At 47.0% G+C, this 24,341-nt stretch overlaps 1 protein-coding gene across 4 annotated transcripts in view; it reads right to left on the bottom strand.

Annotated features, from left to right (window-relative positions):
• Positions 1 to 24,341, bottom strand: part of Tulp4 (TUB like protein 4) — a 135,771-nt gene that overhangs the window by 5,009 nt on the left and 106,421 nt on the right. For all 4 annotated transcript variants that reach the window (XM_063270684.1, XM_008758737.4, NM_001109137.2 and 1 more), the window contains exons 8-14: positions 18,131 to 18,355; positions 16,952 to 17,186; positions 13,879 to 14,023; positions 11,478 to 11,622; positions 9,842 to 9,935; positions 5,562 to 5,705; positions 1,567 to 4,076 (exon numbers count right to left, since the gene is read on the bottom strand). In XM_063270684.1, coding sequence (XP_063126754.1) covers positions 1,567 to 4,076; positions 5,562 to 5,705; positions 9,842 to 9,935; positions 11,478 to 11,622; positions 13,879 to 14,023; positions 16,952 to 17,186; positions 18,131 to 18,355 — 3,498 coding nt within the window. The remainder of the gene's footprint in view (positions 1 to 1,566; positions 4,077 to 5,561; positions 5,706 to 9,841; positions 9,936 to 11,477; positions 11,623 to 13,878; positions 14,024 to 16,951; positions 17,187 to 18,130; positions 18,356 to 24,341) is intronic.

Below are 24,341 nucleotides of genomic sequence, written 5' to 3'. Positions count from 1 at the left end.
CCAACTCTGCCTCAGAGCAGGCGTCCCTGGTGACTGTCTAGAGCATCACACCCCCCTTCCCAACGTGCTCCTCCTTGTCCCACCTCCTGTGGCCTCTACACATGAGATTATGGCAGCACACAGCATAGGACGCACGCCCACTTCCTTGTGGCTTCCTCCCTGTTTTGAAAGATACACTTAACAGTTACTTCCACGACTCAGAGGTCTTGATTGCACTTAGAGGAAGGGCTGGCGACTTTCTAAAGTGCTGTGAAAACATTTTAGCCTGTAACTCAGATACTCTGCAGAACCATTCAATTCTGCTTGTGAGGGGGAAGTACCGGTAGAATTTATTAGCCAGAACTGCGTATCAATAATGCTTTATTTACAGACAGGAAGGGTGACACGGATGCGCAAGCCAGTCTGCCAATTCTCGGCTTAGAAACCGCCAGGCACACAGCAGGGAGCACAAGTATGTGATGAGTGAAAGTGAAATTTAAAATGGATGGAGGTGGCAGGGGTACAGAGGCCATCGTGCTGTGACAAGCACTGTCTTGTCATCTGTGTTCTTCATTTGTACCAAGGAGATTTGCCTTCTACTAGAGAACTTGAGGATGACTTAGCAATAAACACAACGAGAAATAAGCAAACAATAACTAGGTAATTAAAACAAAATATTTAGGAAAAACTCCTAACGGGTACAGCTATGAAACTCTCAGTGTGGAGGTCTGAAAGGTCCAGCCCCTCCCCCGTAGACAGGTTTGATGCTTGGCTGTAGGGAGGGATACGTGGCCTTGTTGGAGGGGCTGTGTCACTGTGAGGGTGGGCTTCATGGTCTCCGATGCTCAAGCTAAGCCTGGTGTGGCACACTGTCTCTTTCTGCCTGCAGATCAAGATGTAGAACTCTCCTTCTCCAGCACCATGTCTGCCTGTGTGATGTCACGCTTTCTGCTATGACAATGGACTAAACCTCTGAGACTGTAAGCCAGCCCCATGAAATGTTTTCCTTTTCTAAGAGTTGCAATAGTTATGGTGTCTCTTCACAGCAGTACCACCCTAACGAAGACCTTCAGTGACATGGGTAGTCACCAATACCTACTGCTTAAACTGGGAAAGTGGGGGCGCTCTCATGTCTACTAGTGAGGTAGGGAGCAGGGTTGACAACATAGCGTCCTTCCATAGCGCGTAATGAACAGCTGGGAAGGAGTATTGTATACAGTGCAGTCAGTCCGTCCAGACTGCATTGTCTCGGGTCAAGGTGGTAGGAAGCGAAGCCATGAAATGAAAGGTAGGGACTGAGGTAACTAAGTCTGCCAGCTCCTGAAGGAAGCAGACAGCACAATCCACTAGAGTCAGAGAGGGGGAAGGCAACATATGACAGCTCAATTAGAAGTATCAATAAATAAAAATAGGGGTTTTTGCAAATACAGTGACAGATACTAGAAAGCCCCAAACTCTAGGAGGCACCTGCAACTCAAACACAGGTGGTGAGGGGATGAATGCGTGGGGTGTGCTTTCCCTCTCTATCTGCCTAAGGGTTCAGGAATCACTTGAATTTAAAGCACACGAGAAGGCCAGTCTCCTTACCTGCCGTCCCTCCAACTCGATCTGGAAGTTCTTGGCAGACTCCTGGGTCACCCTCCCTCCAAAGTCTAGCTGGTACACCTGGGTGGCTTCATTCCACAGAGGCTGCTTGTTGGCCATCACATACACGAAGCCCTGGCTGCCCAGTCGCCCGTCTTCCTTCTCACTGGCTTTGCGGCCCTTGAATTCCTCCAGCTCGCTGGCCGTCCGCAGGCTCCTCTTGCTTTTCCACCCCTTCTTGCTGCCCTGGCTCTGGTTCATCAGCTCATCCCCGCTGATGAACAGCTCGGGCTCACTCTCTGAGCTGTCCTGGAACTCGTTTGTCTTGTTCAACTTCTTTGACTTCAGTTGGTCTTTCTGACTTTTCACTTTCTTCTTCTCTCTCCCCAGGCGGGGACTGGCGATGAGCGAGTTAAAGTCGCTCAAAGTCCTAGCATCCTTTCTTACTTTGCCCTCAGTGATGGCCTGAACACTCCCTTCCTCTGCTCGGCTATCAAGGCGCTTCCGGTTCTTCTTTCCAAATTTCTCTGTTCTCTGGGGCACGGGGCTTTCTGTCAGAGAGAGGACTTCTTGGAAATTGTCTGCAGTCTCTACCATCACCTCTGTGCCCATGTGGCTTTGGAGCTCGGCAGGTGGAGGGGACACGAGAGGCTTCTCCACCACTAAGTGGGGCTTGGAGGGGAGAGTGCCCTGGGTATTCTGCATGGGCGGGCAGGTGCTGTAGGAATTCCAGGGGTGCAAGGCGATGGGCGGCAGCTGTAAACTGGAGCATGTGCTGCTTCCTGGGTATGTGGGGGGCAAGGTGCAATAGGAAAGGCTGGGTGGGTATGCTGGCTGAAGTACGACAGCAGACTCCTGTTGTGCAAACTGTGCCGGGGACAGGGCATCCTTAGGGGAACACGGAGCTTGGACTCCAGGCAAAGAGGGGGTATTATAGCTGCCTGGATATGGCACTCCCATCCCATAGCCTGTCTGGAAGGTGGCAGTAGGGCTGGATGGAGACTTGGGAGACACAAAGGGCACTCGAGCCACATCCAGGTGCTGGCCCTGCCCTATCATGAGAGGGGACAGTTTTAAGGGGTTGGGCACTGTAGGCTGTGCTGTCCTTTCCTGGGGAACCCAAACGTCCTCACCCAGCACGGGGTCCCACTGGTAGGGGGGAGGCCGCTTCATGGTGACAGTGGCTTCAGGAAGTGGGGGATGCCGCAGAGGTTTCTCAAGCTGACAGTGCTGAGACAGGGCCTCGTCCTCTGTGAAGGCTGAGTTGACATAGTCAGTACGATCACGGGAGGTGTCAGGAGGGCTTAGAAGATTGTAGGAGGACTGGGAGGCCAGCGGGGAGGTGCTGATAGCATGGGCCAGGGCTGCACCTGACTGTGAGCTGGGCCCTGCTCCACTGCACTGGCTGCAGGTGTATAGGGCAGGTGGAGGCCTTGCTGGGAGCTGTGCCACTGCCCCACCAGTGCCCCCCTTAGGCTTGGCTGGGGGCTGCAGTGGGGCACGGGAGCTGTCAGCCAGCTGGGCCATCTTAAGTGCAACCTCTCGGTTGTTCCTTCGTAGGGTGGCATGGATGAGACTGTTATCCAGCCTTTGAGTAGCATTCCGCCCCTGGGCCAGCTGGCTAGCGATTTCAGGGTATGGAGGTGGGTCCCCTGTGGGGATGGAATATCGAGGGACAGTTAGTCGGTTCAGAGTGGCACTGGTACAGGGTTGGGGGACCTTCTTCTCAGTGGCTGTGAGTCTCAAGGTGGCAGAACTGCCTGGGCCAGGAAGAGTGTAGGTGTTCTGGGAACAGAGCATCCGAGTGCGAGGCCGGCACACCTCTTCCACATTGCCACTGCTGTCAAAGGTGGTTATCCTCTCATAGCCTAGTGGAGGCTGGTAATGTGCTGCTGTAGGGTACAGTGAGAAGTCACCCTTCTTCAAACACACATCCACTGGGGGCTGTGGTGGTGGCAGAGGGGGTGGGGGTGCAGCTGTGGTGGGGGCAGCAGGGATAGTTCCTGGGTATGGGGGTGGGGGATTCATCTTTGCCACCTGGACCTCCTGAGGGGCACTGAAAACCACTGCATCCCCCTCAGCCAGCTGAGGCACTGGCCGCAGGGCCTTGGCTGACTTCTGCAGGTGCTCATGGTCCCGAGCTCCATGGTCCACTGCAGACAGCTGAATGGGCCCCTGTGGTGGTGGTGGTGGCGGTGGTGGCAAAGGCAGTTGAGGAGGGTTCTGAATGATTCGGCCCATTTCTACACCTCCAAAAATCACCTGTCCAGGGTTGGAGTACCGGCTGGAGACTGGGTACTGGGTAGCAGCATCACCTGCATGCTCTACGGACCCTACAGCTGTTGTCTGATTGGTCAGGACATCCAACTGCACATTCTGATTGGCCAGCAGGGACTGCACCAGCCCTATGCTCTGTGTGGGAGACAGAGCTTGAGCAGAGCTGTGGATTGGTGCAATAGGGATGTTTACCGTACAAGGTGGGTTGTTTTCAGGGACGCCTGATGCTCCCGTAACTGTAAAACAGACAAAAAGAACTGGATGCAAAACAGTGTCACAAAACTGGGTCAGAGTAAGATGTATACTTAAAGCAAGATCTAAGCACTAAGGCTGAGATGTGTTTGCTGGAGGCAACAAGGCTGATCACAAAGCTTCTCTGACATTCCTGGAAGAACATAGCCAACTGAGGAGTGTGCAGCATGGCCTGCCTGTTGAACATAGGCTAAGGTCCTGTCAAAACATCTCAGGGAACATGTTTGAACCTTCTGATTTTGGTACCACATGCTTGCATGAAACCATTATACATAAATGTCTAAAGAACTCTTTAGTGGTTTTGCTCATAAAATGCATATGTAAAATAAAGTGGAAACACCAAAGAAAAGAATCCTCTAGAAATGGGCATATTAGCCGAATACCCTTTGCCTATTTCCTGATTTTTAGCATTTCAAATAGCATTTAAGGTACAACCATCTAATAAAAGCACATGGATATTCCACTTATTATCTAGTGGTCACTTCACGAACCACGGATGTCAACCATGACTTGCAGGCGGGTGCCCAGAGCCACAGTCTACGCCCCTGCTGTCAGTAGTGCTGACTCTAGCTTTGCTCCCCTTAGCCTACCAAGTGGGTGAGTCTCTTCCTCAGAGCACATTGTCACAGGCCCAGAGGTCTGTAACTTGGTGTTAAATGCTGCATAGCAACCGATAATTGAGCAGCAAACAGGATCTAACAGGCTTATCATACAGGATGGGTGACTTTACCAAATAGCAGGCAAGTTATCACAAGTTAAGCCTGGCCCTGGGAACTTCCCGAGACAGTTACACACACACACACACACACACACACACACACACACACACACTGACAGCCACCACAGCAACTCAACTGTGGAGAAAACTGTAATAATGGCATGTAGGACAGCAAAGAGACTGTCAAGGGAAAGGATGAGCCATGCTCAAGTCAGAGACTGTGACAACAGAGCGAGTGTTCATTCACCAAAGGGCAGGGGCTGGTGTGGAAAGAGAGTCTCATCTATAAACCTTGTACTTAAAAAGCAAGAATGCTTCTCACGTGCCCTTGAGTAAATGAGAACAGTAAGATACAACTCATTGGCAGCCACTGGAGACATCTGATTTGGAAGTGACACAAGACTATTTAAGGACCCCCTACTGCTGTTTCCCTTCCCAAGTTGCTCTTGGTCAGGATGTTTAAGTAAGCAACAGAAAGCAAAGGAAGGTGACACGTGATGCAAGAAATGCTCTTGCTGTGAATTGTCACTTGTCACTACCACTGAAACCACCCATGCTCTGGTAGCTTCCTTCCTGCCAAAGAGCACCCACAGTGGTTTTCCTCCTAGGCTACACTATGCCTCTTGAGCTCACCGTGCGAGGCGGCCTTTCAAACCTCACCAGCAACTGTACTCAATGACAAAGACTCTGTCCCCGTGCATGATCCACCAAGAGAGAGCTTGTGACAGGAAAGTCTAAGTATGTGACACACCTGGTAAGTCATCTTCATCCTCACTGAAAACGTTTGGGTTGAAGACAGGCAGATTAATATAGTCCATGGAAATCTTCCTAACTTCTGGGAGATAAATGGTCATCTGCCGAGGCTGGAGATGCAGCAGGCTGGTTTTGTAGATTACTGGTGAGAGGAGGGAGGACACAGTTAGTGGAGGCACACCAGAGGAGAGCCAGAGAAGCAGTGGACGGAGAAACGAGGGCCCTAGATCTGCTGTTGGCAGCATACTGCACAGCTGGACCAGGAGGTGGAGTGCAGCTTTAGTAACCTCTGATGAATACAATGTGAGATTGGAAGGTTCTTAGTCTGTCCACAGGACCACAGATTTTAAATGCCAAAAACATGCCCTGGTCTAATGCTTCCTCACAAAGAGCAGACACAGGAGAAAAAAAAGGTCTTTACAAGCTTTGTTTGTAACCAGAAAGGTAATTTAGTTCAGTGGTGCTGAGAGTGCTAAACTCAGGAGCTACTTGACATCTGTGGGGCTGGGGAGCTGCTGCTGAGTCTGATCTCACTGAGTTTCACCTATAGTGATCTGCAGAGGGATTTACAGTACTCCTATCGTCTGTTTAAACCTTAAGATTTAACTCAATTAACACAGTTAAGAGGAAGTCTAAGTTGGAAACAATTAGTTAGAAAAGACAAAATTATTTTTAAAATTATGAATCTGAAAAGCAAGATTAGGTTCCTATCAACTCTTTTATGTTTAAACGTTCATTAACTATTATTAAGGTAACCATGGGTGAGATGTGTGTGCCATGACACACGTGTGGATGTTAGTTCTATCCTACCACCTCATAGATTTAGGAGGTTCAATTTAGGTTGCCTGGCCTTTGTGCAGGTGCCTTTACCCACCGAGCGACCCAGCGACCTGTCCTTAACGTTTTAACTCTCGTTCCTGTGACACTATGAGGAGGCACGCTAGCAGCATCTGCGTTAAGAAAAGCTGCATCCTGTGTTTACCACTGGCTCTGGGTCTCACAAATCAGTGCTGCTCTGGAGGCCATGGCTTTGCTGGGACCTCAGTCTGAAGCCGGTGCTCGAGGTGTCTTTCCTACCCATGGTCTCATCACACTAACCCACAAAATACAGTATGAATTTTGGTGGAAAAGTTCTATGTTGTTCTGAGTTAGTACAAAAGTGCTGTCTTTATTGGTCAGAGCCGCAGAGGACATTTTTAACAGTGAGGATTATGAGCATCACTTGCCTCTGGGGGGAAACCAGTCGACAGCAGTAAGGTGAAGGAGCTCTCTCTCTCTCTCTCTTCCTGTCTTTCTCTGTCCCATCTTTCCATTTCTCTCTTCACTCTTCTCTCCCGTCTCTTTCTCTGTCTTTCCCCCTCTCTCCTTTCTTTTCATTTCTTCTCTCTCCCTTCCTCCCTCCCTCACTGTGACTCATCCTTTAACACTGCTGAATTTTGAGTCATAATACTTAGGTTATGTAAAAAATTAAAAAGAAAGAAATGTCAGATCAGTCACAGCCACCAGGCTCTATGTACCCTGTAGTCATGGATCTTAACAAGGACCACAGGTGACCAAATACGTGAGCCAGCCCTGGCACAGCCAGTGAGTTCTGGGACCACTAGAAAAGAGATCAAGTTCATGTGGGACAAGAGCCTTGAAGGTGTGTGGCTTCCTGCTCTCGATCAGCAGAGCGTGGAGTGGAGTTAAACTGAGGTTGGAGGGCTACACAGTGAGACCCTGTCTCAGAGGAGGAGGGAGAGGACAGTGGAGTGGGCAGGGACAAGAGAAGGAGGAGGAGAGGTGAGTTACACACCAGCTGCCAGGAGGAGAGAGGCTGCCAGTGATGGAGCCAGGCGCTTTGCTGTCCTCTCCCTCAGAACTCTTTACACTGAACTTACCCCCCTCCCCCCGGCTAGTCTGTTCTAACTGAAGGAAACAAATGATCAAATGTCAGCAATAGGGAATGTTCACTTCCCAGTCCATTAGAGCACTGTACATTGTATTTGAGAAGATTAATAAGGTAACATGAATGGTACACTTCCTAAAATCCAAAACCTTCTTTGTCAAATAAATCAACTTGGTCATAGCAGCTATATGGACCAATTGCTCTTTTAAAAAGGTCACTGGTTAGGAGAACAGTGATCCCAGTGCTGTGTTTAAGGGAAGCCTTTGTCCTGACAGGCTGCTAACACACTACAACAGCACAGGCCCTGGGGACAGCCATGCCTCCCATTTTAGTATCCCTAACTGGTTTAACTATGGAGAAGGACAGAAGTTTTAAGATACATTAAATACATCTTCACCTCAATTCTTTCTCCCAATCTTCATTTTAGGAAGGCTAAGTTCTCAGAGGCTTACTAAGGTGGAGGTAATAGTGACATTTAAACAAATTAGTAGGGCGCAGGTGAGTAACTGAGTATTTTGTGGTCATCAGAGAGCTTCCAGAGTACTGGAATATCCTAAGGAATTCCCCTTGGAGACAAGGGAGCTGTGCCATGGGGGAAAGTGAGGAAAGAGAAAGGAAGGATCCATTGTTCATGCAGTAAAACCATTTACCTCATAAAGACTCACAGTGTGCCCTGTCACATCATTTCTTTATGTTATACACGCCAAGAACTAAATCTAACTCGATTTTACGTTCTTTGGCTTCACTTTTATTTGAATTGAAAACTTCCCAATGAGAGCTCTAAACACGGAGCTGTTTTAAGTGTGTCTTACAGGTGTACACAAAGCAAGAGGCTTTTGAGCTGGGCTGAGGTGATGGTGTTGGAACCAAGGTAGAACTTCGAGCCTTGGCCATGCTAGGTCATGCTAGGTCATGCTCAGCCATTCTAGGCCATGGTAGGCCATGGTAGGCCATGCTAGGCTATGGTAGGCCATGCTAGGCCATGCTAGGCTATGGTAGGCCATGGTAGGCCATGGTAGGCCATGCTAGGCTACGGTAGGCCATGGTAGGCCATGCTAGGCTATGGTAGGCCATGGTAGGCCATGGTAGGCCATGCTAGGCTATGGTAGGCCATGCTATTGCTGCACTCCACCATCAATGCATTTTTAGCCTTTGGTTTGTAGAATAATTTATTTTATTAAGTCTGCATAGAATACAACTTCTATAGACAGAATTCTTGAAGAACAATTTATATTTAGCTGCAGAGAGCACATACTGAGTCAAGAGCCAAGGCCTGCCTGACTTCACAGAGAGACAAGATCAGCATGGAGGCAAACCAGGAAGATGGGGGAGGGGTGGGGGAGGGTGTGGAGATGGGAAGTTGGCAATTCCTCTAGGCTCCGCCCAATGGTTACCTAGCAAGAGCTTGCATCTCTGTCAGCCCAGTGCCAGCCAATCTAGTATACAGGAAGAACTGCAGGCTACCCAAGCTCTCTAGCATTCTAGAGCTCTCCTGCTCTCTCTGTCTCTATCTTTCCCCCCTCCATCCTTCTCCCTCTCCTATTCTCTCTCTCTGCCTCTAATAATTTCCAGGCTCCCTTCCCTTTCTTCAATAAACTTCCTTTGGTACTAGGCCTGTTGCATGGTGGTGATTTCTTGGGGGAACATCTTGGCTGGGCCACTTAGGCGCCCCCTTCCACCATATCATATCACTGTTTTATAAAACACAATGGGGGTGGGCAAGGAGCGCAGCACAGCAGTGCATGGAAGACCCAGCAGCAGAGGAGGCTGCTCTGGAAAGGTTTTTCTGCTGAGTCCACTTCTTCCCTGCCCCTGAGGTAAGGTAGCGAGTACTGACTACTCACTTGGATAGGGAGGCACATGGGGGTAAGGTAGAGTACTGACTACTCACTTGGATAGGGAGGCACATGAAAGGCAAAGCCTGGCGTGGCACAGCCTCCACTCCCCTCACATAAGTTTTCTCTGGGTCTCCAACCTGTCACAGGCAGATGCTTACCAGGTAAGGAAAAGCAAGAACTGAACTCTTTCAAAAGGGAGCCAGCTACCTTCTTGGTCTTTAACTTCTCTTTAGAAGTTTCTTGTAACGCAAGAACCTAGGCACTGGAACCTAGATCTGCTCACAACAGCCAAATGTCTAGAGGTCCTTCAAAATCTACTGGAGATTTTGGCTGTTAACACAGAGCTTATCAAGGAAAAACAAATGAAAGCACCAGGGACAAAAACCAGTGAGTGACAGATCTGTTTCTCTAACATTGAGAGGCTGGAGTCAAGGCAACAGACAGGAATCCATGTTGTCTTAAGAGCTCATTTTCTAAATAAACTGCCACAGGTTGAAACGGGAACTTTTACTGATTTCCAATGGGACAGTGAGAAAATAGAGTGAGTCTTACCTGCACCGAGGTTGGTTGGTAGGAATGCAGCCAAGCCCACAATCTTAAACTTGGTCCCCCAGATATTGGATGTGACCTGAGCAAGATAGTTGTGCTGTGGGGGAAAGAAAAGGAAAAAGAATCGCTGTCTATTTCATCCAATTGTCTACTTAGAATGAACGCTAATATGCAAAATGCTTAAGTAGACACTGCCAGCAGCAGTCAATGGCCAACTGATGCCATTTTACAAACCAGGTTATGCAGAGCACGATGGGCTCCCGTCTTCCAGTGGTGGGACACCTAGCTGGAGTGCCAGCTCTTTCCCGGCATGGCCACATGTGTGTGCTCAGTTTGAAAGGGCACTAGCAGCTGGAGAGGCTCAGCTATAGGAGCATGTGCTACTCTTGCAGAGGACAGGTGTTCCATTCTACGTAGGTGGCTCACCAGGTGCACTTAAACACACAGAAGCACATGTACATTGTAAATTAAAAAATCTTTGAAAAGGTTATTAAAGGGTAGGGAATGTTGGCCGAATGCCCACCACTGTGCAAAGTCAACCTGGTGATATAAGTCTGTAGTCCCAGACTCTGGAGGTTAAGTTGGGAGGATCACAGCAAGTTTGAGGCCACCCAGGGTAGAGAAGACCCTGTCTCTTAGATAAAATTAGAAGGTCATCAAAGCTCAGAGTAGTGGTGTATGCATGCAGCTTCCACTGGTGAGGAGAATAAAGAAGTACTTGAGCCTGGGAAAAGCAGCACGGCCTCACTGTAAATCAGGAAAACAGGAAGCAGGTGTGGCAGGCTGAGGTCTCAGCCACTGGGAAGCTGAGGCAGGAGTATACTGAGGTCCAGACCAGTCTGGGCTACCAGCAATATCTAAAACTAAGTAATTAACTAATTAATAAAACAACAAAGTAATAACATTATGTGAAATAAAGACAGAACTTAAAATCTAAAAAAAAAAAAAAAAAAAAAAAAAAAAAAAAAAAAAAAGGCTACCAAAGTGATTGGGACACAATTTGTTCATTTTTCTGATTTCTCATAGATAAATTCTGCAGATTACAGCTGAAATGAATCCTGTGTCCTTGAACCTTCCAATTATCCTATTGTTTCATTGTGTCAATGAAAAACATTTTAAAAGTCAGTGCTATGCTCAAGGTGGGTGTGAGTAAAATATAGCTCCAGGAGGAACTTAGGACGTAATGAGGGCAGACGGTAAGGCTTCTGTTGGGTTGTATACAAAGACATGTTAAATAAACACTAGCAGGGGGTTAGACAAGTGTTGGCTGGGCCAGGGCAGGAGGCCTGCACAGAGAAGGTACACACTGGAGCAGTTAGGGAGGAGCTAGAGAGGTGACTGAGGCAGAACAGGCACAGAGAAGGCAGGCAAGGCCAGAATGTGGGGCTCTGGCCAGGTTCCCTTCCTAGAGCTGAGGAGTCACTGTGGACCAGGAGGCAGACGTGAAGAAGGAAGACACGTCACTCAGAGCTCCCCTGGAGGAACTGCAGCAACAGAGAGGTGTGTGGGACACAGCCACACGGTGTGCATGCAGCTGTGGCAATCAGCAAGACTGACGAGCTGGGAAGGACGGTGGTACTTCCAGGCCGTCTGCTGGCTGGACTACGTGTAGGCTCCACCATCAGCTGTGTGAGTCTACCTGAGTGATGTCTTCAAAAGGAAACTCTCTCCGGGTCAGGCTGGGTGAGCCCATGGAGGGCTTGCGCATGGGCAATCGGGGAGACCGAGAAATCTCTTGAGCAGCCCGAGGCAGCTTGGGTGACTTTCGTGCCTCAATGCTGATCCTGTGAAGACAAGGTGGAGGGGTCAGACATGCGCGGAAGGATGCGTCTGGATCCAGAACCCCTCTCCCTCTGACACTTATAGAATGCTGGCTCTCAATGGTCAGGACACTAATTTCACAAAGCTCTCTCTTGCTTTTGATTCAGAAATAAGGGGAAAGAATGTCAACTAAATACTAATATATGCAGAATTTTTAAAAATATGGAGATGACACCTAGTGATTCACCTGTGAGAGGCTACAGAATGAACACTCACCACCTACCTACTTACAGTGTATTTAGAAAAGTGCATATGCTTCTGCCACAGGCTTACAGAGTCAGTCCTAGGAAGATGGCAGGAGGGAAGATTGTTTCTCAGCCCAAGGACACTGATTTACAAAACTCTTGCCGTGTCAGTTTGGATTTAAGTCAAATCACTGAATCTAAAGCTTCTGTGCTGCCTCTGACTCCATGTTCTAGCTCTACTCCGTTATTTACAATGTAAGGACACAGGTGCTTACACTAGACTACTCAAAAGTCGGTGCTATGAGAATAGCTATGGTGGGGTCCATAATGCCCTACACAAAGTGCACGAAGCACCAGGTATAGACTGTTGACAAAGTTTCTAAGAAGCTTCAGGCTCCAGGGAAATGGGAGGGCGGAGGACTGACTGTACTCGGACTGTTGGCTTAGCTGCTTCTAAGTGTTCCAGGTGGAGAGAGTGAGGAAGGGGCACCATTCACAAGAATGGCGGAACTTTCAGAGGATATTTATAGACAAAATGTGTGGCAAACGCCTTGTTTGCTTAGGTAATGGGAAACACTACAGAATGATGGAGTTTCTAATTTTATGAACAGTGTAAACAAACTTTAGATGAAAACAAACCAAACCCAAGGAATCACGTTCCTGGGACGTGGATAGTAAAATAATCACTTACCCTTCACATACACAAACACTGGTCTGGCTATAAAGCAGATCTGAGATTTAACGTGTAAACTAAAATTTTAAAGGTGCAGGAAAGATGCTCATGGTCTTAGAATAGACAGAAATTTCCTAAGTGCAATACGAGAGGGACTGATTATAAATGGACCTCTCATATTGGACTGTCTAGCAAAATGTGTATTTGACATGGAGTCCTCTCTGCTACAAGTCATTAAAACAACCCAATTTAAGAAAAGAGGGAAAAGTCAAAATAGACACTTCACTGACAGCGACAACCAGACAGTTGACATAAACAGGACAAGGGCTCAGCTGGACATCACCAATCCCTGGAGATTCCAGGGTCACACTCCAGAGCCAGTGCCACCGTACAGCCACACATCTATCTAGATTGCTCAAACTCTTAAAGTCACCACAAAGCTGGAACTGAGAACGGGAACCTTATACACTGTTGTAGAAATCCGATTTAGTAGTCATCTTGTAATGCTACTCGGTAGTTTCCACTAAAGTTTAAAATATATTTAATTCATGCCCTTGTGACTCCTTTCATAAGAACATATGCAAGAGAAATTTCTGAGTGCAATTTCCCAAAAGATTTGCACAAAAAATTCTATAATGGATTTATTCATCACAGTCCCAAACTAGAGACTACCCAATATCCATTGACTGGGAAAGCACCTAACACAGAGTGACAAGTTTGTTATAATAAAATTGTCCCATAAAGTGTTTTCAAACAAAAAGGCAAACCACTCTATCTATGATACCGTGTTGAGAAAAAAAGCTAAATAAGTGAGTACATGACATTCAACAGTAAAAAACAATCTATAGGAACAGAAGTCATACTGAATGTAAGACGCACAAGAGACTTTCTGGAATGGTGGCCATGTCCTTCATCCTGAAATGACGGCACCTCTGTCATTCTACTGCCCAGATATTTGAGAGACGGCCATCTGAGCAAGTCTAGGGTGGTGTGTAAATCACCTTGACTTTGCATGCCATCACAGAACTGTCAACAAGCAAGGCTCTCGGTGAGGTTCTGTCTGTCCATTACTGTCCACAGAAAGGTCTTATTTGCTAGTCATACAGCCATGACAGCAAGAAGAGGGAGGCCGCACTCTCCCAGGTGGTGACACAGCCCTCTGCCTTCTTTCAGATGGCGTTGCAGGCAGAGAACTGGGCACTCTCATCAACATGTTTATTTGGGTAGAAAAGGTTTTAGAACTAGGCAGCAATCTGGACTGGAGAGGTTCAGAACCCTTATCACAGTGAGCTTGAATTGAACTCTGTATCTAGAACAACGTTACATCTTGAAGAGAGACACAGTAAAGGGAAGCCTGTTACCTTGGCAGTTTGGGCGATTTACTAGCTCTGGAAATTTTGGGAGACTTCTTGGCAGCCCAATCATCACTCAGTTCAATATCACTGGAGTCTGAACAGTTGCAGCTGTCAATCACAGTAGAAATCAAGTTGTTCCCATAGATCTCATCTGTAAGGCACCAACCATAGGGGGTAAGCAACCTGTTACTGCTGTACAGCCTGACTTTACAGCTTCCTCATTAGGTTAGAGGTTAAAATATAAAGAAGCCGTCCATTTCCTCTTATAATTTTTATGTTCTTTTTTAAACAGAAGTAGGCAATTTATTCTACTGTTATTAAAATGGCTGATTATTTAGTGCCCTGGAAATATACAAAATTGTTTATTATCCTAAAAGATGAAAACGAAAGTTTTACTATTGAGCCTCAAAACACCAGGTGAGCACCTAGTCTGTGTGAACATTCTCGACTGGAAAGCTCCCCTGAGGGTCACCCACAGACTCCCTGGAAGTTGCTTCTGGCTTTGGAAGGCCCAACCAGTCCAGGCCTGCAGAATCTACATCTAGCTGAGTTGGGTCCCTGCAGTCTGGGCAGCCCTGTCTAGAATGACAATTCTAGAATTGCCACAGGCAGTCTAGGGCCTAACAATCCTGTCTGGCATAGCTGAGCCCTGCAGCATTGAAAGGGAGACTCTGGGCAGTGAGGACTTTCAGTGGCAGATTTGGGTGGCTCTGTGTGTACATCACATGGAAGCCATTCCTAGTAACTTTGCTAGTTGGCCATCAGAGAGATTAGAAGCTCAGAACAGAGGGTTAAAAGAATACAGCGGGTCAAGCACAGAACTGCAAGTAGACACCCTATAGTGCCAGAAGTCTCTTGCTGCTCTCATACCCATGCTTTTTGCCACCCATCCCCATAGTCCTGCCTTGTGCTTATCCCAGGATGGTCTTGAACTGGCTATACAGCTGAGGACATGTCTATTCTTAAATTCTTCCTACTTGTAATTCTGAAAGGTAAGGGTACGGCCATGCTACCCCACACTTAGTTTATGGGGTACTGAACTCAGGATTGTGTGTGCCGAGCAAGCACTGTACGACGACAAAGCTACGCCTCTGGCCCCACAACAGGCCTCTTCAGTTAGTGAAAGCAGCAGTCCAGCGACTGGGAGTTAGGACACCTCTCAGGTGCTTGTCATTGTGCTGCTCCAAAGGCCAATGTTGAGAAATAATGCTGTGGAGGCTAGGAAGGGTTAATCGCTTGTCATGATGTGGCAGTCCCGTCTTTCCAAGGTTGCATGTCACCTCCATCCTCTGAGTGACTTTGTACATACCACTGAGTTGCCAATTAGTCATACTGTGCCTTATGACACAGCTTCTATGTCTGTCACGAGGTGTTTAGATTTGATGAATTTTTCAAGTGCTTACATTGTCCTGTGCTCCGGCAGGCTCATAAGGGGCTCACGTACCACACAGAGTAGGTAGGCACTGACTTGCTGTTTGTAGATTTACTTTACTTCATAACTTTTTAGTTATAAAAACTTTAAGATAAAATACCTCATTTCCCAAAGATGTGTTAGCAACTAAGCAGTCTGTATTTGGTGTGGGCTGGCAAGGAGGAACATTTAGGAAAACTAGGCATGCCAGGCAGGTAAGTCTAGCCTTGGGTGGCTGCAGCCCCCTCTGCAGAGGGGAGTCAGGCACATGGGGGAAGTAAACAAGCTCTTCACTCAAGAGATCTTAATATTCAGTCTTGGACTGGGTTTTTAGAGCTGTGCCTGGAGAAGATCCCTCAGAGAGCAAGATACACAGTGAGGAGTATGCAGTCTTTGAGGAACCTGGGCTCACACCCCTCCAATCAGTAAGCTGTCTCCGTGAAGCCATTTCCTGCAATTTTCTATTGTCCTTTCCCTCCTGACTGCATTCTTCTTCTTGTTCCCTCTACCCTTGGTATTAGCTGATCATGTGAATCAAAAGTCAAGGAAGATGACAAACACTCACGGTTTAAAGCTGAGGGTTATTGCTTTTAACTTTATATGGGAACAGGTGGTGGTGGTGAACACCACCCCAGTTGCTGTGGTAATGCCTTGGACATGGCGCAGACATGTAAAATACTGGCATCAGCAGGTGAGGCTGAGAGTAAACATGGCCACTGCTTTAAGAACTAAGAAGACCTTGGTCACACACGCTATGGCAGTGTCAGGGACACAACAAAGGACAAAGAAGAGTCTAAAGTGTGAACTGACACTAGGAAGTGGAGAGTATTAACTAGTGAAACAAACGCAATATGAACAATGTTGCCTCAAGGTCCAGTGCTACAAAGATGACCAGTTCCTCCCTCCAGCGCAAGGAGGCTCCTGAGAATGATGACTGCAGTGTGCCAAGCAGGACACTATGACAGGTGATGGACACCAAGGTCAATGCTGTGCCTTCTTCTGTGGTGGGTCACAGGAGGCTGCAGAATGTTTAAGCTGTGGGTACCCATAGGTGCATGTACACTTAGCTGGCAACTAACTGGCACAAAAAACCTCACAGTCCCTTCCTGTGGGGGCCTACAGTCTAGATCCTGCAGAGAGGCACCTTTAATATGTCTGAACATTGATGCCCACAAGAGCAGAATAATGTTGGGACGATAATGGCTCTGTAAGAAACTTTTACTAGAACTAACTGGAAAACCAAATAGTGGATTAGCAGGGCAGAGGCAAAAGTACAAGGCTTGAAGGTGGGCTGCAGGCTTGGAAATCTGAGCTCTTCACCCTTCTGGGAAGACAGGGACTTACTATTAAGTACCTGATTGTAGTACTGAGGTGAGGAGACTGTGAGGGCTGTCCTCAGGGCCAGAAGGCCTAGAGTAGTAGCTTTCCCTGGGATGGGAGCTGATGTTTCCTCAACCTGATATGCATGGAGGGCTGTGAAAACCTCCCAGCAAGGTTAGAAAACTGCCCACTGAAGTGGGAGCCAGGGAAGGGGAGAAGGTCAACAGTGTGCCACACTAACCAGCATGAAACAGCCTCAGAAACTGGCATTTTCTTTGCATGACTTTAAGGGTGATATTTCACAACCACATAAGAATGGGGTCTCAGTCCCTGAAGCAAAGGGCCTACCTGATTTGCTGTCTGTCCGAGGGTCCATGATGACAAATTCTGGCCGCAGTTTGCTGATGCGCCTCCCTTTGAGAATGGGTACAAGTCCTCCCAGATACTCCAGGTAGAGTGTGTAGCAGGGCCCCCCGACCTCCGGGTCATCCTCTGTACGCTTCATGGTGCAGTGTAGTCGTTCATTGCCTGCTGATGGGTAGCTGACAAAGTCTCGCATGTTGTTGGGGTCTGGAATTGGGGGCTAGAGGCAGGACACGGGAAGAAAAAGCAGATCTTGGATCCCAGAAAGAAAAGGAGCAGGCACAGAGCAGAATGGCTTCTGTCACAGATGCTTGGCAGAGTACAGGCCAGGCAGAGGCCAACTACATGCCATAGACGATCACTCAGAATTGTGGAGGCTTTTCAACAGTAAGCAAGTGAGGGCCTACTTCAGATAATGAACTACAACCGGTGACAGTGTTGACACCTACTTTTCCTGATATGTCACCCAAGAGTTGAAACTCCTAGCATATCATCAATATTGTATGGCAGCTTAGATAAAAAGATCCATCAGACTCTAACACTCTAATGTATTAGGAGAACAGTGATCAAGAAGTCAATCTAGAGACATAGTAAAGGTCCTGAGAGTACAATAGAAAGCCTCATGTGAATAGCGGCTTCACATGTTGTCACTTTACAGGCATTTTCTGGGTAACAGACAGTCTGCACTATGTGGGAGTCCCACTCAGTGTAGCGGAGAGGAGAGCAAGCCTGAGAACTGTCTTCCTAATTGCTTCAGAACAAGTTATTTCCCTCACATAAACTTCTTTCCTGCTTTATCAAGAGAAAACAATGTTAAGAGTGTGGGAAGATGAAACGAAACGAACCGTCTTCATAAAGTACTCAGTGTACTGTCAGTACTAAATCAACGCTTTGCTCCTTTGACCATCAGGTTGACACAATTATCAAGCTGCTCATGAGAAAGGAAGCCCGGCACATGGAGCAAAGCCCACAGGACACTAACAGGAATCCAGGCAGGCTGCAGATACATAAGAACAAACGGGACTCTGAAAAGTTCATGTAGCCATCCCCAGGCACTCTAATGGAGAACTGGGAAGTTTCTGCATTGCCTCTGGTACCCTCCCCCGCCTCTTCTGTCCCTTGGGGTAGAAAGGCTAGGAAGGGAGAACAGAAGGGGAAGACTACCTTAATAGTGGGGATGAAGGCAGTGGAGAGGTAGGAACAGAGACGAGGGGGCAAGGTCAGCTTGTTAACATCCTTGTCTTCTCGAAGGGTGCTGGCGATGGCCTGCTGGCACAGCAGCTGCAGACTGGACACTCGGTGTTCTACACGAACCACATACAGGGCTGGTCCTGAGGCCATAAGCAGCCGGGAGTCCCGATGGCCCCAACAGATGGAGATGATGGGGCGCTACCAAAGAAAGAAGGCACATAAGGGGTGGGGCACACAGTTAAACTTGTCTCAGCAAAATACAGTCATTTGGCCGTTTTGATAATGTTGGTATCTGAAAGCACAGCAGAGAATACTAGCTCTGTCTGAATGTTTCCTCAAAGCGCAGCAACACCTAAGGGTACACCCATCTATTCTTACTGCACAGCGGCCATCTGCATCCTCAGTTTACCCAGTGGCGGTGTCCGTGAATTGGGGGTGATAAGGAGGCAGACCACGTGACCTTTCTCAGCTCTTCCATGGCACAGCACGTCAGGGTCAAGTTAACACTGATGTGGGGCTCTGAGTCATGAGACTGGGGACTAGCCCCCAGCTCTAAGCCTCTTAACTTTCGTGAGTCGAACAGGGATGTTATGAGGATTACAGGAGAAGGTAGTACCATGGTGCTTCTGGGACCCAGGAATGAGGTCACCACTGCTCTCAACTACCCTCAGAACAATGGCCAGGAATGAAGTAGACGTCTTTTTGGAAAGGGGAGAAGCTGGGGAAGCAGCGTTCTTAAGGAAGAGTCTAGGACTGAGGATCTTTGAAAACACAAGCTGCAATCCAAATGTGTGTATGTTAGAAACTTCTTTTACTGAAATAAATGTCCAACTCAAGAATATTATCCAAGTAACAGTATTACACCAGCAGAGCAAGGTGGGAAGAGGTGAGGGCTGAGATGGAGAAACGGGAGCTCTGTTCATGCTGATCCAGATTCATAGAGCGCTGACTTAATGAGGTCTCCAGGGCTTCAGAGATCACAAGAGGAGATGTCAGATCTTTTATATGAATGGCAGAAACAGAATTTTCACAACACTTTAGTGACAAACATTAAGATAAAAGGAACACATAAAGACAATTCCTTAACATAGCCCCTAGGGTCAGCTAATCCTGGTTTCAACTTCAAAAAGCAAAAAGCAAGGCTGAAGGTGATTTATCTTGTACTTTTATCCATGAGGCTGGGCCACAGCTCCTCCAACAGAGAAGATCATGCACTTAGTAGTTATGGATCCAGGACCTCAAGTCTGAGGGAGCCAAGAGCATTTCAAGCTGAGCTGCTACAAGGAGATGATTCCATAAAGGCTGGACTACTGAAAGAGGGAGAGACCTGTTAACTCACAGCAAGTAGAACCATTGCTGGTAAGACAGTAGAACAACACTGCATATGCGTGTGTGTGTGTGCACATGTGTATGTGTGTGCATGTACGTGACCATTAAACTCTGAAGCTGCATGTTAGGACAGTGATTCTAGAGCCACCAAACTTATTCTTTTGTTTGTTGGAGGTACTGGGAATCCCGCTGTGGAAACACATGATACTGGGCTAACTCCCCAGGCCTTAAGCTTACTTTGAAAGATAACTGTGCATCTTTTTACCTTTATATCCTATCCCCCATGTACCCTAACTGAGTGCTCAAGTCCTCAGCTTGTACAGCCTGACACACTGGAGCTGGCTGCAGAAGTGACTTCTTTCCTGAAATGTTCTGTCCCTTTTTGACTGGTGAATAGACCTGCCATGCCAGCAGTGCAGGGATGCAGTGCAGGGCTGAGCTGCAGAAGGCAGGCTCCTGCCCCTTCCCTCTAGCACTGCTTTCCATGGAACTATTTCTGTATAGCAGCTAATTACACATCAGCTATAAAGTTACCTGAAGCATATGTCTCCTTTATTTATACCAAAAATTTATACTAGTAACCCAGACTTTCAATTAAACACAAGCTTCACTAGCTACCCATTTAACAACATTAGCACATCTTTATAACCGGCTCTATTCTGCTGTCAGTAAGTAAGTACCTATATGCATTAGCTCAGAGTCCTCTCAATGTCACCCAGGCACTGTTGTTCAAGTTAACAACTGAGGAGCGTAGACTCAGAGGGCTAGGTAACTTAGGCTCAGCTAATAAGCCGGGAGAACTACAGATCTTGGCTCAGACCAGGAAATGGTGCTTACCTTATTACAAGGGGCTGCCTCTCCTAAGTGCTGATGTTCCGATACCACAAACAGTCTTAAGTATGTGTACTATCCAACTCAGAAATCAACTATGTGGCATTCAGTAAGTAAAGAACCCCATTTTCTCCCTAATCCATTTGAGTAAAGGCTATTTTACTGAACAACAACAACAAAAACATGTTTATAGAAAAAGCTAGAAGGACAGGCAGGACAAACAGGCTTCACAGACGACAGCACTGGTTAATGAATGACAGTGAAGAATCACGGTTGCGTGGGAACAACCAAGGGTGTACCTCCAAGAAGTCTGCGTAGACAGCAGCAGGAGAAGCGGAGCTGCAGCACTCCTGCAGACCACGCTGGGCATCAAGGGGAGTCGGACAGCAAGGGAAGCATGGCTCTGGCTTGGGGGAGTGACACTAAAGCACTGTACACTAGAGGCGTGACACACCACAAGGGTCCAGAGAGGAGGCCGTAGTCTTTTGGACAGATTTAAAACAGCATGTTATCATGTTGGTGTTAGGGATAAGTTTCTTTGAACTGAGGAAGCAGAGCAAGACACTCTATGTCCAGGAAATGGAATGCCAATGGGACATGTATCCAAGACAGGATCATGAGGTATGTCTCAGTCCTGAATTCACACATCCAACTAAACACAAAAGTCTTATGAACTTAGAATGACTGAAACCCTCCCCATCCTCTCCTATCTGCTGGCTAGGGACGCATTTGAGTGTATCCCCAGATGTTGAAAATTAACCCTCAAAGTTTTATGATGTGATTATTATTTGGACCTAAGACCTTTGAGCGGTAACTGGGATTAGAATGAGTCGTGAAGAGAGGTTCCCTGAAGGCACAAGTGGTTTTAGTATGAGGGGAAGGGACCCCAGCTGGCATGCTTGCTCTGCCTTGTATGTGCTGCCCTCTGTCTGCTGTGACGATAAGACAGCCTTCTCCAGAAGCTACACTGACCTTCCTCATCCTCATCCCCAGTGAGTACTCCTCCTGACTCTGGGAAGGGGGAGATAGCACCCTCCATCATGTTCCAGCTTCCACATGGATTCTGCATCCTGCTTCATCCACTTTATCTGCATCCCAGTTTGTGAGGGACTCCCACTGAAGCTGTCCTTCCTTTCCTTACTATGCTCACGGCTCTGGCTGCAGTCAATCTCTCTTTTGCATGTCCTCGAGGTGTGCTGTCACCAAGTCCACTTTCCACCTTGTCTTCTTAGGTGTGTTTATCATTATTTTTTCTTCTCCTCCTCCTCTTCCTTTTCTTTCTTCTCTTCTTCCCTCTTCCTCCTTCCGGCCCCACCCCTGTGTTTTAGTTGTTTATAAACTTTACTTCCCTGTTTCAAGTTACTTCCCGCTCCTTATTTTGTTTGTATGCCTTGCAGCTACAGTTCCGATATTTTATCTACTTCAGAAAACATACTGTTGCTCACTAGTTTGGTTGTTGCAGCAACATCTCGAGCAGCTAGAGCAGAGGTTGTCAACCTGCGGGTTGTGAGCCCTATGGGGTCACATCAGATATCCTGAAGACCAGGTATTTACATTACAACTCATAACAGCACTAAAGTTACAGTTAAGAAGTAGCAGTGAAATAATGTTATGGCTGGGGTCACCGCAACAGAAGGAACTGTATTAAAGGGTACCAGCGATAGGACAGCTGAGAACCACTGCTGTCTCAGAAGAACACTTAACATACGGATGACTCCAGAAACACTGGTAGACTGGAAAACCCCTTTACGGTATAGCTTCACTGTTTTGAGACCACTTAACCTAAGAACCCCCAAATCCAGTTCTGCCATGTCGACATTCACCTGCTACCCTGCTGGCTGATGCAGTTCCCTAAACATTCTTTATGGCGTTCTGTCCCCTCTGCACCTGTGGCTGCTGACTGAGCACAGGTTCTACACACACACACACACACACACACACACACACACACACACACACACACACACGAGACACACAGTTGAACTTCCAACCCAAAGTCAGGAAACTATCCAGAGATTAGAAGTGAGGTTGACTTGACTCCTGGGTGGAGCTCTGACACTCAGAGAACCTCATCCCTCAGGTGCTTCTGCATTAGTGTGCAGCCCTAAAGGACAGGAAGCTTGCCGATGGAAGCATGGGTCCATTCACATCACCTTTATGAACAGCCATGAAAAGTCTGAGGGTGTCTTAGACTGAACAAAAAAAAATTTCTGAATGAGGTCAAGAGAGGGGACTGCCAGACATAGAAAAATCCCCATAAAAAGCAACTACTTGGGCTGGAGAGATGGCTCAGTGGTTAAGAGCACTGACTGCTCTTCCAGAGGTCCTGAGTTCAATTCCCAGCAACCACATGGTGGCTCACAACCATCTGTGATGGGCATCCGATGCCCTCTTCTGGTGTGTCTGAAGACAGCTACAGTGCAATCACTCACATTAAATAAATGAATAAATCTTAAAAAAAAAAAAAAAAAAGCAAGTACTCCTTTTATCCCTGTTACCACAGCATCTAGAAGCCAATTCTAATTCAAAATCTAGAGCCAGTATCTGTAATTATCTATGTATTTTCCTTTAACTGGCTTCTCAAGTTTTGGTGAGAGGCACCAATATTTTCTCCTTGCTTACTTCTTACATAATGGTCATTAAAGGCTTATGCCAGCCACACAGTCACTTCTCAAAATATCAGCTCTGCCTGGATTCCTAAGGATCAGATATGTACTTATTTGTTCAGAGATATAACGTTGGCAATGATACTTTTAAACCCTACGAATAAAACAAAACAGCTTGACTACAAACGAGCAAAGTACTTGAAAAGCCATTTCTTTAACAATACACAAATCACCAGAGTGAGAGGCTCAGTATAGTGTCACTCAACCCAGATCACAGCCACAAGGAAGGAGCAACATACCCATTATGACAGCTACTACCAATGTCAAAAACCATAAAAGCACAACACCCAGAAGATAACACTTAGGAAGATAGAGAAATTGTGAATTAGAAAGGTGGGAGGAAATGTATAACTAAGCAGCAGCAATGGAAAATGGTAGGTCAGCAGAAAAATTAAAAACGATCACACGACCAAGAAGTGAATTTCTAGGTACATATCCAAAAGAACATGGAGAAGGGTGGAGATATTTGTACAGCCATGTTCACAGTAGCGTTATTCACAATAGTCAGCCAGGTATGGAGGCATATGCCTTTAACACGAGTACTTGGGAAGCAGTGAGAGAGCTCTGTGATTTCAAGAACAGCCTCGTCTACACATCAAGTTTTAGGCCAAGCTAGGCTACAAAGAGAAACCCTGTCTCACATAAAACAAAGCAACAGCCAAAGGTGAAGGGAACTCAAATCCATGGGTGTATACGTAGGCAAACAAAGCGTATTAGTTCACATAAGGACATCTACTTGGCCATAAAAAGGCAGGCAAATTCACCCTTTGCACTGCAACGTAGATGGACACTGCATGATGGGTATCATGCTTGGTGAAACAAGCTACATGCTGTCTGACTTCATTTCCACAGGGCGCAGGGTGTGACTCACAGAAACAGAGGACTCTGTGCTGCACAGACCTAGGACTTCCATTTGTCTCCACCAGGGCAAGGAAGACAATTTGCCAGAGACTCTTGTGGAAAAGGCTCTGTAGCAAACCATGGCTTTGCCTCACAGTGTTTGTTTCTGACAAGCCTTTCCCTCTTGCTCTGGGTTTTAGCGTGCAGTCTAATACTGCCCTCTGAGATCTACTCTAGGGTGCTTCTCTGTTTCTACTTTTCTCTTGTAAACTTCATTTTTGTTACTGGAAGAACTCACAAAGCCAAATTCCCTTGCAAATGACTATGTGAAGACCCAGAATTCACTCACCTCTGGGTTTTTCCTGAAGCAGATCCCTATATTAACTCTACTCATTTGATTTCAAAATGGAATTGAATGCTTTATTTCCATTTTGATTAAAAGGTAAAGGCTGTGTTCTTCCCTAATTCCCTGGCTTAGAGGCCAAGAATCAGTTGAGAAAGAAAAAAGATTGAAATAA

The sequence above is a fragment of the Rattus norvegicus genome, chromosome 1 (assembly GCF_036323735.1).
Source record: "Rattus norvegicus strain BN/NHsdMcwi chromosome 1, GRCr8, whole genome shotgun sequence".
Taxonomy (NCBI): Eukaryota; Metazoa; Chordata; class Mammalia; order Rodentia; family Muridae; genus Rattus; species Rattus norvegicus.
This window is presented reverse-complemented; position numbering and strand designations above follow the sequence as displayed.